The 15,325-nt window shown below is 41.2% G+C and overlaps 2 protein-coding genes across 2 annotated transcripts; one reads left to right on the top strand and one right to left on the bottom strand.

Annotated features, from left to right (window-relative positions):
• Positions 1-54: 54 nt before the first annotated feature.
• LOC115369647 (adrenodoxin-like) lies at positions 55-8,999 on the bottom strand. Its single transcript, XM_030066304.1, has 4 exons — positions 8,443-8,999; positions 3,382-3,506; positions 2,774-2,903; positions 55-1,440 (listed from the first exon to the last, which is right to left on the bottom strand). Exons 1-4 carry the CDS (start codon positions 8,592-8,594, stop codon positions 1,332-1,334), a joined length of 516 nt encoding a protein of 171 aa, XP_029922164.1. The 5' UTR covers positions 8,595-8,999; the 3' UTR covers positions 55-1,331.
• LOC115369641 (uncharacterized) lies at positions 8,381-15,084 on the top strand. The gene is made up of 9 exons (XM_030066292.1): positions 8,381-8,428; positions 9,958-9,990; positions 10,897-10,934; positions 11,604-11,858; positions 12,001-12,069; positions 12,251-12,924; positions 13,228-13,365; positions 14,263-14,374; positions 14,890-15,084. Exons 3-9 carry the CDS (start codon positions 10,898-10,900, stop codon positions 14,961-14,963), a joined length of 1,359 nt encoding a protein of 452 aa, XP_029922152.1. The 5' UTR covers positions 8,381-8,428; positions 9,958-9,990; position 10,897; the 3' UTR covers positions 14,964-15,084.
• The last annotated feature ends 241 nt before the right edge of the window (positions 15,085-15,325 follow it).

The following is a 15,325-nucleotide window of genomic DNA, read 5'->3' as shown; positions in this document are numbered from 1 at the left end:
AATTTGTGCTCATTAATTGCTGTATCATAACACCTAATGACCAAGAGCTCAACATGCTGTTAGAAAGGTGATCTTGTTTATTACATTATCTCTCACTCTATACATTGGTGTGTATGCTAGTTATATACAATCACATGAAGATGAAATTATGTGGTTACATAACAGTTTTGATCAACTGGGGTTTGCATACTACAGAATAAAACAAAATATGTTTGAGGATGTCAGCGCCCACATCATCAGTCAGCATTACTGGTTGCATTGCTTCACACATTTTCATAGGATGCACTCCAAAAAAAAAATCACAGCAGTTTTTTGTGTTCTGAGTCAACCAAATTGTAGGGGAAAAAAAGTCACAGTTTCTCATTTACTGTAGATAAAGCCCCTGAAAACTGAGCTTCCATTAGTGTAGTGCAGACTGAGCATGTGAAAAATAAAAAAGCAACACAAAATCATACATTCCCTCAGAGGGAAAAGTGTCAAAAACAGAAAAGTGAGGCCTGACTCAGGGATATTAAGTCACCTGCTGAGATGACAGACACCAGGTGAGGAACAGAGCATCGCTGAAAACGTTTGCAGGGTGGCTGTGTGACGTTTCAAATGCTCCTCTCCCTGCTTCATACGCCTACAAATGCTTAACAAGTAAGACGACATGAAATGAGATGGTGTGTTTCTGACCAAGCTGTCGCTGACAATGTGTTGGTGTGAATCTGAACATGTGTGCTCTTTCAGCTCAACTGTAGAAATGCTGACTGACTGGCGTCTGAATCCTCCAAATGATGACCAAAACAATACATAATACAGGACGCTGCCCCCATTCAAGGACGGATCAACAGGCAGGGATTAAAATGCCCTTTACAAATCATTTCATACTTACTGAAAACACGAGTGGTCGACAGCTTAAAATCTCAGCTTGTTATGGGAATTTAAAATGAACAGAACTCTTAAATTTCAGACAATCTGGATTTCACTTTTAGCTTTTTGAATCGTCATGTCCTGTGAGCGGAGAAATGGCCATCACAATTTCATTTGGGCAGACAGACTGTCAAGACATGGCTCTTTCCATTAAAAACATCTTACCATGCGCAGCTCTAACTGTGCTCGATCGATCTGCCCAGTGATTTTTAATTGGAGTGAATAGGGAGAGCAGTCCTGTATTCTCTCAGGTCATAGAGATGGCTCTACTTGCTTGGAAAACAAAAAGTGAGGAGAAAACGATCCCTGGAGGCCGATCTGAATTGGCAGCATTGACAGCTTTACACTTCCTGTGGGTCCTGTGCGTGTGTTTTGTACCCTCAGCTCTGACCGTCTACGTCCTCATCCTGGCTGCCTGGTTAGGAGGAGCCATCCCCACTCTGTCGGATATCCGATACGCTCTCCGGCACCCGGGCCACCATGCCCTCCAGAGACTTTGTGAGGCAGATCTGGCAACCCAGACGAGACCTGAGGGGAGGCAGCGGAGGAGAGGAGAACTTGAGGAGAAAGATGAGAAGGGACCCAACGGTAAAATGTCTGAAACACATCAAGTTAGTCCCATGACATTCCAGGAATTCCATAATGGCTTGGAATGCTGTACCAGTGACTGATTTTTGAGACCAGGAATGATGGTCAGTTTGTTACAAAGTATGATTTTTTTGTTAGCTATGCTAACCCTGAATTAATACTTTGTTCTTAATTAAAAAAAAAATAATAAATAATTTAAAAATAAATTGAATTAAATTACAATTCATCTTAAAAATACATGAGTTATAAAAATATATATTTTTAAATATACTTGTATTCTTTTTTATTTTATTTGAACTTTATTTTACTTATTTCACTGAATTATTTAATTTTTAAAGCTTTATTACTCAGACTTTTACAGCTGCAATTTTTTGATCAAGATGAAATGTGTGACAGAACGTTGTAATAAATAATGTATGGTGCTACCGAGACACCCTGGTCAACAAATTTTATTTTCCAGATGTGAGAAAACACGTCTGTTTGGTGCAGAGTGACATCACACCATCACTTTAACAGCTTTTTCACAACAAATGAAAATTATTATGCAGAAATAATCAATCTTATTGAAATTGTGAATAATATCGAAGTGATTTTGTTTGTTTGTTTTTTTGGACCATCTCCTTCAGGCTGATGTGAGACAGTGAGGACGGTGGATGTTCCTGGGAGACAGGGTGTCTCCACCTTGGTCTCTCCCTGATTAAGTCCAGCTAATCTCATCCTGTCAGCAGCAGTGTGTCATCAGCAGGCCGCTCTGCTGCTCTCAGAGCTGCAGGTTTGTGTGGACATGCTGCTGGTTCAGCTCCTTCCACTTTTAGCCACCAGCCTCAACTTCAGCTTCAGCAGCAATCTAAGCAAACAGCCTTCAACACGGCCACATGTCATGGTGAATCAAATCAAGGAAAACAAAATATAAGAAAACTACAAATAAATATAGTGATATATGTCAAATAAAATGACAAGAAAATGACTACAACATTCCCCCAAAAATTCAGCATGTGCCCGATGTGTGCTGGGAAAGCCTCACAACCCTTATTTAGCTGAGCAGTTTGAAAGTGAATGAGTGGATGAGCCTCCAGAGGAAAGTGGGCATGTCCGCCTCACAAAGGAAAAGGACTACTGTGGGGCCGGCACACCACCACAAATTCAGTGGTCCACACCAATACCAGGGAATTTCCATAATTCTAGATACCAGTACTAATGTGAATCCATACATACATACTGTGTGTGTGTGTGTGTGTGTGTGTGTGTGTGTGTGTGTGTGTGCTCTCCTTACGTGTCGGTGAGGCCGTAGGCTAGATCTAGCATGTCCATCTCCTCGTCTGTGACTGGCCCCAGCTGCTTGTAGACTTCCTCCTCAAAGATCAGATGGCACGTGGAGCACGCCAGGGTTCCCTCACACGCTCCTACACACACACACACACACACACACACACACACAGCTTGAAACTATAACAAATCTGATGGATCAGATTGACATCACTGACAGATGTAATAGTAATCCAGGACACTGATAACTGATATCAATATGAATTACTGACTGATTACTGATATCACTGAACTACTGTATTAATAAAAAGAAATAATCATTTATCATTATTATGTTAAAAAACAACATTCCAAGACAACTATATAATTATGAAGATGATTTTTAAATCATTTACAAATCAGGACTGACAGCACAGATTTGTACTGAAATAACTGAAAGGTTCCTGTCAGTCCATAAAGCAGCACGGGCAACACCGAAAAACAGCTGTTTTACAGTGTTTGTGTGTTTCTGTGCATGTGAGTGCAGGTTAACTGATTTAACCAAAGCTGTCAAAGTCAAGGTCCATGACAACACTGTGTGTGTGTGTGTGTGCACGTGAGTGTCAGCTTGCATACCAAAGCCATCAAAGTCTAGGTCTTGGTCAATGACGACGTCTAACAGTGAGTCTCCAGGTGACCCCTTCACTGTGATCTTCTCCCCATCTCTGTTGATAAAGTGGACTGTCACCTTGTTGTCTGACCTGGGACACACACACACACACACACACACACACACACACAGAAACACACACACACACACACACACACACAGATTTAGGCACCATTCAAAACAGGAAATAGCAATACTAAACAAAGCAAGTTTATTCTACTTTTGACTCAGAGCTTCTACTCTTCTCTATAGCAACAGTGCCCTCCAGTGGTCACAGCTGACCAGTACACCCTGTTGAACTACATGGATTATCATGGCTGTGTCAGTTTGATAGCCGCACATGGGTGCCTGCTCTTGTTGTCCAAGTAGCCTATTCAAACTCCCTTTGACATTTTTGGCATCAAGGAAGAACTTAAATGTTTTAGAGTGATATTTTTCTCAGCTTGTCATTTTAATGAATTAAAAAAAAGATCCCATAGTTGCCAAAACAAAACAAAAAAAAACACACCAAACCATAATATCGTCGTACCCCCACAGAAGTTGAATTATCCTCTTACATTAGGCTACTTCAGCTTGTATGACTTTGAACAACCAGAGTTCCCCAGCTTTGAAAAAAGAAAAAGGATACCAATTCATTCAACGGCGATTTTATTTTCCATCCAGGTAGGACCAGCTCAGCTTTGCAAATGATCAGATTTACAAGCCCATGTTCCAGAGCACACTGGAAAGTCAAAGTGCCGTGATGCCACTGGGAAAACCACAGAGCGTCAATGGCATCGTTTTCAAAGGGGACACTTCCTGGTTGGTTGTGGTGATCCGGTTCCCTACGCTTCAGAAGACTACGTCACATGTTTGATAATACCGGTATTATCAGGGAAATGATCATTGTTTCCTATATGGGCTACAAATGAGCTTAAGTTCCACTTCTTGGCTTGACAGTCAATGACGAGTCCCATGTGCTGTATCAATGCTTATATTAAAAAGGACTATACCAGTTATTTTGAATGTTTCACGTAATATCTACAAAATGTATAAACTTCATGTTTCTGCAAATCTTTTCCTGAGGCAAACCGTTGTATTTTAGAACTCTGATATCATAAGTTAGAATACAACTCTGTTTTATTCCAGTTCCAGATGTTAAAAATGAAAACAAAAGCTGTGTTTTGTGGGTGACAACTGTCTTGTTCAGTTGTCACTCACTCACTATATGAAAATGTGTACTGAGGCAAAGCATAGTGAAGCCCTCCTCTGGACACACTGTACTGGAGCTGGTCTGGGCCTGACATTCCTGTCCGGAATCACGAGGACTAAGGATGAAAATTCTTCAACAACTTAGTCCTGCCAGCAAGCTTGAGGACTTAGGATGAAAATTCTTCAACAACTTAGTCCTTCCAGCGAGCTTGTTAAATTAATGACAAGCTGAAATGGAAAAGGCAACCAACCCGCCTTAACATCTCCCTCAAACATATTCTAATGCAGCCGCTAAGATTAAAGATATCACCATGAAAAAGTACTGGTCCATCATAGCTAGTGTCTACTGCTAAATTATTTTCCCATAAACCTAAGGTACTCTTCAGAACATTTTCAGCCTTCAGCACAAACCCCAAGTGTTGGGAAAAGAGCCAGAGTTTAACGATAGCCTACATAAAGTGTGAGGGCCAAAGGTACCACCTTCAAAATGAAGCTGGTAAAATGTCCAGGGAGCAGGTAGAGGACTTCATTTACTGATTGATTTTCAGCAGAGTTTTAAGGTAAATTTGGTTGGGGGAGCAAAGGAGCCAATACATATGCTTGGGGTGGGTTCTACTGATCTCCTACACTCCCGCAAAAGGTTGACTGCTGATGAAAACTGACCTGATGGAGTTAATTGTTCTTTGAAATGAGTGCATATGCAGGATCTTGCACTTACCAAGAGAAAGTAAAAGGCAAGCCCGAGTGTTTAGTTTGTGGGGATGTGCTTGAAGTGATGAAAAAGGCCCATCCTGAGCACCATAACAGCCTGAAACATACTAAACTGGACGAGTTGCAAGGACAAATGCATTTGGATAAAGTTAACTCTCTCTGGCAGAGTTTATCTTGCCTGCAAGACTCAATCAAACCTGCTATGCCAAATCCAGTTCTGCAACATGGACTTTAACTATGCCACTTATCTGACAGAACTGTCACAGTTCATGTGTCAACAAACTGAACTGTATCATGCTCATGGACAAAGGCCACGCCTTTTCACCTGGTTACCTCAAGGTTCTAAATATTAAAGCCACATTCATTTTAGATGTTGAGATCTCAAACCACTTCAGGACATTTTCAATATGACCTGGATTTCTAAACATGCCAATGTGCTCAGAAGAATAATAAACATTTATCCCTGAAAAAGCAGGAGACAGATTTATCAGTGAATATGCTGTATTTACGTCGCCCAACATGGCATCGCCTGATGCCTGTGTCCTTGGACAAACCATAAACAACACTGTATCCACAAAAAAACACCGAATGCCTGCTACACAAACAGCTCCTTGGTGGGTTAACACCAAACTGCTGGTTCAATATGAAATCTGTCAAAACATATTTAAATAAGTAATGAAACTTTCAAGACAAGCTTACATTTCTCAAATTATACATCATAAATCAAAATAAAGCTAAGTGTCTGTTCTACACATGACACAAATCACTAAATCCAACAAGATCAATTTCTGCTGAGCTCCCCTCAATCTTTTATTTACATTTTCAAAATAATAGCCTAGCTAAATAATAAAAATTTTATAATAAGCTGTAGCCCCTACAGTGCATTTGGCTGTGTGTGTCTCTCCATGTATCTGTTTCATACTACTGGGTCTGTCCGCCTGGTATTTATTGTGTACAGTTATGACTGTTGGATCAAGGAACTCTCACACTTGCAGTAATTCAAAAACTTTTGAAGAACCTGTGTTACATTTATACAGACACCGAGCACCAACCACTCGGCTTCCACCAGAAAAGGGAGCTACATGTAGGCTCTTAACTCTATGAGTCTAAACCAGGGGTGTCAAACTTGTGCCATGGAGGGCCAAGAGGCTGCAGGTTTTCATTCCAACCAACAACTCCACCAGGTGATTTCACTGATTAGTCCCGCCTCTCTGTTTCGAGGTAGGGTGATCAGTGAAATCACCTGGTGGAGTTGTTGGTTGGAATGAAAACCTGCAGCCTCTTGGCCCTCCATGGCACGAGTTTGACACCCCTGGTCTAAACATACAAGCATCACAAATAACAGTTAATGACTAAACCCTGAGCCAAGAATCATGATTAAATCCAACTGTGAGATTACTGGTGATTCCCACTCCTAATGGCTGCATATAATTTAAAATTACACCACATTAAGCTTCAGAGCTACTTCAAGTTCTCATTTTGACGCTTTTGAGATAATGCTAGTTGTAGCGTGGGGTATTTCTTCCAAAGTGACCACTGCCTGACCTGTCTGCCTCTCCACGACTCCACAGAGGCAGCAGGTTTTACTGGGGCACCAAAGCATATCAACTGTAAAACCTGCACTGTTGTTTATGACTGCAAATTGCCATATGGACAAGAAACAATGTTTGATTCACTGTTGATTTGACTTTTCCTTTGACAGTCTGTTTTATATGGCATCATCGTCATTATCATTTATTTATGGATTTGTTAATTTGGTGAAGTTAAATGAGCTACGTTATGTTGTTTATTTTGGCCAGTCAAATGGTATAAATGCTGATGAATATGTTTCTGCCCCTAGTACACAAACATTAGTATCAGGGTTGTCATATAGCCTTGATGTAACATTCCATGTCTTTTCATGACTAAGTTGGATCTCCTCCATGACCTAAGAATTTTATTTGTTATTGATTTGTTGATGAACTGCCTCCACAATCCACATGATATTGACCACTACTCCATGTACTCTCCTGTACTACAACACAAGATCCAGAAATGTGGTAATGACACCATGCCATGAACTGAATTAAACTCTGATTGTGTTAGTGGTGCAAATGTTGTTTTGAAGATGATTACTGGACAGGGGGCCAGGGCCGAGCTTCCTCAAATGACGTGAGCACACAGGGCCAGGTTCAGCCGGGTTAAGGCCAGCATGGCTTACCAAACCTTCAACCCAAGTGGCCAGCAGCAAGCCAGCGGAGTCATTACGCAATGCAACAGGTTGTTTGGCCCTGGGAGGCTTAGCCTTGGTCAAAGCCTTGTAAATGAATGTAGAGATGGAAAGTGCTTACCCTGGAATTAATACTTAGCAAACAATCAAGTGACAAAAATATGAAAAAATACAAGTGGTTAAAATTCTGAATCCTTAAGTGCTGTGTCTGGTTGTTGAAAAAGTTTCATGGTGGCATAAATCCACCAATCACTCTCTGAAACCACAGTTCTACTATGACTTAGGATCTACATGTCTTTTATGTATATTTTTATGTATTTGTTTCCCTATGCATTTGGTTTTACTCTTTGCATATGTAAAGACCTTTATCACTATGTGTATTAAATAGTGCTATATGAATAATGCTTTATTTACTTACTTTACTATGTAAACAAGATTTTCATATAACCTCAAGGCCATAGCTTGATAACTATATAAATGCAAATGATAAAAGCTGAAAGACACTTAAACACTTATGTGTTTAACACTTATGTTTCCGGCCAGAAAGTTGTCTATGGATACTGAGCATTGCCATTGCCAAAGCCCTTACAAAATAACTGTATGACTCATGACATGCATAACGTTACACTGAGCTACTGCTTTGAAGACATCAGCCCAAACTCCATCCACAAATGTGAAGAGGTTACTATACCAGTCAGTCATGGTGCACATGTCGATTTGAAGGGTGCACCCTAACGATTACAAAACAATCTTCAATACTGTTCCACCGGGCAGGTGTAAGCAAGGTCACGTTAAAATATCAGATTTCTGAATGGAGTCTGGTGTGAGGCGCTCAAACCAGGACAGAGGGAAGGACGTGTAGGGCCAGGCAGAGTTCAAACTGGCCCCAAACTAAACTTTGAGTAAGTAGTCTCACCTGAGAGGCTGTGTGCTGGTGGTGAACCCCCTTTGAAGGCACGTCGCTCGACTCTGAGTTGGAAGCGAGGCAGCTGATATGACAGCCGCCCTCCGCGAACTTTCTCGTAATGTTACGTGAACCAGTCTTCTCGTCGCCGTTACCAAAGCCATTGGAAAAAAACAGGAAAAGTTGTAAAACGAATAAAGGTAACTCAAGAAATGAGCTGGATACGTAGAGATATTTAGGTGAGCAGCCCTTCGGGACGACTTGTTCGGTAATGTACCGCTAGGCACCGACACTGTCCTGCTTGTTTAACTTGGCTAGCCGCGCTAGCTAGCCTTTTTAAGCTAAGACAAGTCGCTCTGTCACCGTCACTTTCATTGCATAACACGTAACCTATGGCAACGGCTTGTTGTTTGAGATACGTATCGAATAAGTACAAACATGTAAGATAAATAAACGGACTGCCTTATACAACCTATAAAAACAAGGCAGGCAAACGATATAGGCTAGAGTTTGAGTGACCGCCGCGGTGCTGTGTGTTCAGAAAGCGAGATTCCAAAGTATTTCCTGGGCAAGACAAACAAGCTAGGGAGAAAAACAGCACTTCCTGTCTCACCTGTCAAAATAAAACTAAAAATCTGTGACAATATTTTGAGCAATACATAAGAGCACTAGTAAAAAAGAAGACTGCATTTAGGGAGCGAGCTGTAAAAAATGTGTATATTCATATATTAACAAATTATTCATAAATTATTGCTCGCTATATACCCAATACCTACTTTTCTTTATTTTTCAAATGACACATAGCATGCCTTTGTTTTGAAGGTCATCCCCTGTAGCGTCTAGTAATAAAAGTTAGCTTCATGTCTGTGAAAAAAATTAAGCACAGTGCCTGCGGTGCCTCTGCACGTGCTAGCTTACACTGGCCAATCACGGTGCAGTCAGAATTGTTGTGTTCGTTTTAAATCACAATGTCTCCCGGTGGACCGGAGTCAAACTCGTGTGCTCCAGATGGGGACATTTAAAGTCGAGGCTGCCCGCTCAACTTAACCGTGTAAATAAATCGAAGACACCCAATGTGTTGCTCAATCAAGTGACAGCCTTCACACAGACTGACCTTCACACTCCTGGCTGCTGCCAGGTACCTCTGTCAAAAGGCGTTTACAGTAACAACGATGATAATGCATTTTTTAGAGATTAATTTACTGGCCAAATCCCACATTCACAAATGCAAATATACAAAAACAAGCAAACAAACAAACAACAACAACAAAAAAATGTTTTTTACTCATGAAGGAACTGAAACAATACATAAACATTCTTTCACACAAAAAATCTACCAAAATAATGAATGGATGCAATATTTTCAAGGTTTTTAAGTGAGTTTATTGTAATACACTCGCGTTTTTATTTTATTTTTCTAAATTTATGTGATTTTTTACTACTTGGCTTTTTTTTTTTTTTTTTTTTTTTACGTTTGTTTTGTTTTTGCTGTATTGCTACACAGCATTTATATATTATTCACACTAGGTGGCGCCAGAGGCAGTATGATGCATTAGTTCTGTAAGTACATGATTTCTATTTGATCTTTCTCAGTACATCAGACAAGTTAGGTTTTGTTTAACTGTTAAAAAAATACTTTTATCCCCTCATTATTCTTATGATGGTGATAGGCTACACTTATACCTTTTTATTTTTTTTTTCTGTGGCATTTGTATAGTATGTAAAGTTATGATAAAATTATTTACGCTGGTTTTGTAAGAGTTTGAACAATGCTTGAAAGTGCTTTTGGGAAATAATTTTCCATTATGTTCACAAATACTGACGGAGCCGGCCTAGATTTAACTTTGTGCCATCCCGCTTTAAGGTACATGCGAGACCATAGATTATATAGCATAGAGCAATAAGGCTGTCTCTTAACACACAATTTTTAAGCACTTACCATTACAGATCAGTTGCTGATATTCTGCACATTATCAGCAAAATATTAAACTATACCAGTATTTGCCATGATAATATTCTGAGTACTTTGATCAGGCCAGTGACGTGAGGGATCAAATTTCAGCAATTGGTGGATCAAAGAGAAGCAGATTAATCAATAATCTCATTCAATTGATAAAAGCTGTTAGTGGGTCAGGTTTTATGACCATGGAGGTGACATATTTACTGCTGCTTTGCCTCCCTCACTCGCTCAGTCTCCCAGGTGTTCGTCACATCAAGGAGCCACTTCTGTCTGAGGTGAGTGACCAACACTGACATGCACCCGACATGGCATTTTTGGGCGTATTCCCAATTATGTCATGTACAAATGCACACTAACTCACTGAGATTGCAGGTCTTAAAGCTGGTTTAACAGTGGTAGACCAAACAGAGGATATCACAGGACAACAGAGAGAAATCTACAACAGGAGAGAAACCTGAGAAACTTCTGCATGACAAGCAGTTCTCTGTCTGTTCCTCTGTCCACAGGATGCTGAAGTTCACTCTGCTCTGCCTGGCACTGTCAGGTAAGACAGTATCTTTAAATCCCTGATTGAAGTGTGAACAACTCATGACTATAGACCCTTCTCACAGCAGCCATTCTGACATGAAATAGTAGGGTAAACACAGGTGATCCTATTAATTAAGGTTCTGATCAGTTTAATGCATGATAATAGCAGGACCCTGGCTCTGTTACAGCCAAACTGAGGCTGGGTCATTTCAGTACAAGGGGGTTCATTCTGTTCATCTGGCACTGAATGAATTTTGTTGACTTGGCACCAGAAATGTTGAGAATCTTTAGCAAACAATATTGTAATCACAGTAATTGATCATCTCAGTGAAAAGCAAAATTAGACTTTGACCATTGGCGACTACACTGTAAAAGAAAGATATTTTATTGCACAATAGTTAATGATTGAAGACATAAACTTAACAGTCACTTCTAAGAGCCATAAATCTGATAATATTTATCTGTCAAGTGGCAAAGTTCACCGCTTGATCCCCCAGGACCTTCCAACCCCAACAGCAACACCCAGGAAAAAGCTCTGCCAAATGTACACCTCAATAAACAATAAAGTTGTCCTATATGTTACAAATGTTGCTGGAGCTTTGACATCTGTAGACTTTCTCCCTTCTCCATGCACCTTGGTAGTAGGTGAAGTACTCTGCTTCTAAAATATTAACTCTAACCACAGGCGTCCAAGCTGTCCCCCTTGGGTCCCGTAGAGGATTGGACCAAACAAGGAGTCTCCCCACTGGGTTTCGACAGGGCACAGAACCCTCAACCCACCGACTCCCCTACGGCTTTCAGCAGGGCACTGAACCCTCGGTCATCCGTAGACCTGTCCCTGATGGCTTTCGACAGGGCACCGAGCCGTCCAGGCGTTACCTTGTGGACCTCAACACCGGCCTCATAAAGGAACACATCAGTGAGATGGACCGGAGAGCAGGTGCATGATTTGATCAGGAATCTTAGATATGAATTACTCCTGTTATTATTAGAGGAAAAACATGAAAGATAATGTCACACAGTTTACTATCGCTTGTCCCCTCTCTCTTCTACAACTCCTGGAATCATTTTTGTTTTTCCAGCCTTCATTCGTCCTTCTCTGGGGGAGGGATATGGAGAGATGGACAGAAGACACTGGCTGACAAATGAAGGTGAGGAAGACAAAGTTATTGGTCACAAGTTGTTGAAATCTAAAAATTTGAAGCCTTATGTATTTTCTATTTATCTTCCAATTATGATTCATCAACAACTGGTTTGTGCAACACTGACATATGTTCCTACTCTGAAAATAAATAAATACACAAACTAACCTAAAGGCATTCTGTTCTCCAGCTTCTGTTGATGTTCCAGCCCAGAGGATTGGTGACGGTTGGGTCAGAGTGGAGGATCCCTCTGCTCAAGGTCTCCCAGAGGGTTTTAGACAGGGAACCGAACCCGTGATCTCCATCCCCGAGGGCTTTAGACAGGGAACCGAACCCGTGATCTCCATCCCAGAGGGTTTTAGGCAGGGAACCGAACCCGTGATCTCCATCCCAGAGGGCTTTAGGCAGGGAACCGAACCCGTGATCTCCATCCCCGAGGGCTTTAGGCAGGGAACCGAACCCGTGATCTCCATCCCAGAGGGTTTTAGGCAGGGAACCGAACCCGTGATCTCCATCCCAGAGGGTTTTAGGCAGGGAACCGAACCCGTGATCTCCATCCCAGAGGGCTTTAGGCAGGGAACCGAACCGGTGATCTCCATTCCAGAGGGCTTTAGACAGGGAACCGAACCCGTGATCTCCATCCCAAAAGGTTTCAGACAGGGAACCGAACCCGTGATCTCCATCCCAAAAGGTTTCAGACAGGGAACTGAGCCATCCACCCTCCGCCTTCCTGTTGGATTCAGACAGGGAACTGAACCCTCCACCCCCCGGCTCCAAGCAAAGATCATGGCGTGTGAAGGGGAGATCATCAATGGAAACTGCTATCAGTTCAATCCCACTCCACTGGCCTTCAAGGATGCCCAGGTTAGACACGAATATCTACTGTCAAAGAAATAGAGAGGGGCATGTAGTCTAGTAAAATGTTGATGCAGCCTAACAGATTTACATCAGTATTGGCAGAGTTTCAGTGTCCATGATCTAAATACTGTTTTGTTCCAAAGGCCTTTCCTAAGTCATAAAAATGTTGGGGTTCAGAAGTTGGGAGGTCTCTGATTCGACTAGCAGTATGTGACAAATCAGTTTCCCATGTGGTTCTGGTTTGCATGAAAAACTAAAACCTAAACCTTTTTATTTTTCCCATGTTCCTCTGTGTGTGTGTGTGTCCAGTCCTCCTGCAGAGTCCTTGCCCCAAATGCTGACCTGGCATCGGTAACCAACAGCGATCTGCACTCCCGGCTAGTTTCCATGGTGACCAAGGGTGGCACGGCCAGCCCTGTGCTAACCTGGCTGGGAGGCGTGGTCAAGGCAAGTTCCTTTTTAGCCCAATAACATGTGAAACAGCTTATTGAAGGATTTACATTAAACCCTTTGCTGAGAAAAATACCATTTTTTTAAAGGATTTGCAGTATTTGCAGTTGTATCTGCATTTAAAATGGATATACTGTACTTTGGACTAAAATCCTACAAAATACAAGTTTACATCCGGTCCCTGTAGTTTGACTTGCCCAGTGATTCATTTGGCCATTCTTTGCACACAAGCCTTAATATGCAGATTAGCTGCTGATTAATATCTATGAGGAAACAGCAATAAAATCAACTTTCTGATATAATGACAATGTTTCCAACTATTCTAGACTTCTGGATGGATGCTGAATTTCTATAAGACATCTGATTTTGGTAAAATAAGATCTAAGTCATGAAAGAAAATGTCTATCACCTTCTGCTGACAAGTTAGATAAAACTTTTATCCCTCCTCCACTAACCCAGTGGTCCCTAAACTGGGATTCACACAAGCATCTTGAGATTAACAGATTCTATATTCTATTGCAAGTGAAAGCAGTAAATGCAAACATAGTTTTAAGCTATTTTGGGGGGAATAGTGTTAGTCCTTATTCAAAATGGTGTGAACAGTCTTGTCCTGTAGAAATAGCTGCACTGGATGGAGTTCAAGGAGACTGTGATCAGATAAGTTATCAAGAGGACAGACTGTGTTGTGCTTACCTTGGTGAAACATTGCCCTTTGAATGTTTAGGAGGCTGTCGTCATTATTCAAAAAGCATCTATGTTTCTATAATAGGAACAAATCTGCAAAATGTGAAGAAATCAAAATCATTGATTGGACTCATTGACTGGAAATGAGTGCATTTCATACATGACATGATTGAATTAAGAGTATGTGTGTGTGTGTTTTGCATCCCTCAGAACCAGCAGGCATCGTGGGTAGACGGGTCAGAGTGGGCGTACAGCGACTGGATGCCAGGACACCCCAACATTCACACAGACCAACCCATCTGCCTGGAGATGTTCAGGATAGGTAAGAGCTGCACTCACACTCACACACTCATGTCTATTTCATGGCCACATCTTAGAGTGAAAATGTAAGGAGAAAGTTGTTATTGTGCAGTGGAGTTTAAAAAAGGGAAATGCCCTAAAAAAAATTATATAAGGGAAATGACCCTCCACAGTTATGATTTCCCTTTTAGAAACTGATAACAGATTTCTTTACACTTCAGCAGTGATGATAAATCTATATTTGGGTATAGGGAACTGAAATTATTTGAAATAACCATGGCCAAAGCTACATATATGTACATTTGGAGAGACACATGTTATGAATTGGCACCTTTGGCTCCTCCTGTAGGCTTAATACTGAGAGGGTTGTAGATCAGGGAGGCTTAGGCTTATGACATACACATTTCCTTGATGTGTTTTCACGAAATGTCTCTGCCCAAAACTCCATTTACCACTGAAAAATGGCTGAACTTACATGAGCCAAGCCAGTGTCTCCTCCACTTCCAGTTTCACCACAACTTTGTCTTTCTGGCCTAGATGAGAGCTGGTGGACGGCGGCAGACTGTAGCCTGGAAAGAGCGTCAATCTGCTCTTACCCAATGGCTGCATGAAGACCACAGAGAAATACACAGATACAGAGACAGAATACCTTTCCTTATTCACATGTGATCTACAAGCCTCGACTATGGGAATAGTGATGATATGAAGTTATTTCAGAAGAGAATTCCTCTTACAGGAGCTCCTTAAAGTGTATCTACTCAAATAAAATAATTCAGCATGTTATCTTTGTGTGTTTCTGTTTCATACCTGTGCACACCACAACCTTCATTCACCTCTTAAAAGTACAAGATATCCAAACATTCCCTCAAACCAGTGAAAAGATTTCTTCCTTTCCTTCCTGTTTGGGGAGTTATTTCTTTCCCAAAAATCAGGGGGTGTTGTCCCGTTTTGTTTGTTGTAAACTTGTGAGCAC

The sequence above is a fragment of the Myripristis murdjan genome, chromosome 2 (genome assembly GCF_902150065.1).
Source record: "Myripristis murdjan chromosome 2, fMyrMur1.1, whole genome shotgun sequence".
In the NCBI taxonomy this organism is placed as follows: domain Eukaryota; kingdom Metazoa; phylum Chordata; class Actinopteri; order Holocentriformes; family Holocentridae; genus Myripristis; species Myripristis murdjan.
The sequence above is the reverse complement of the archived record's forward strand: the minus strand, read 5'-3'. Positions and strand labels throughout refer to the sequence as shown.

Excerpts from the sequence above, each read along its gene's own strand:
- LOC115369647 (XM_030066304.1), bottom strand. The coding sequence starts at position 8,594 with ATGGCTTTGGTAACGGCGACGAGAAGACTGGTTCACGTAACATTACGA. Across the intron at positions 2,904-3,381 it reads CCTAGACTTTGATGGCTTTG|GAGCGTGTGAGGGAACCCTG; the intron begins GTATGCAAGCTG and ends GTGTGTGTGTAG. Across the intron at positions 1,441-2,773 it reads GCCTACGGCCTCACCGACAC|GTCTCGTCTGGGTTGCCAGA; the intron begins GTAAGGAGAGCA and ends GCCTCCCCTCAG.
- LOC115369641 (XM_030066292.1), top strand. The coding sequence starts at position 10,898 with ATGCTGAAGTTCACTCTGCTCTGCCTGGCACTGTCAG. Across the intron at positions 12,070-12,250 it reads ACACTGGCTGACAAATGAAG|CTTCTGTTGATGTTCCAGCC; the intron begins GTGAGGAAGACA and ends TCTGTTCTCCAG. Across the intron at positions 13,366-14,262 it reads GGCTGGGAGGCGTGGTCAAG|AACCAGCAGGCATCGTGGGT; the intron begins GCAAGTTCCTTT and ends TGCATCCCTCAG.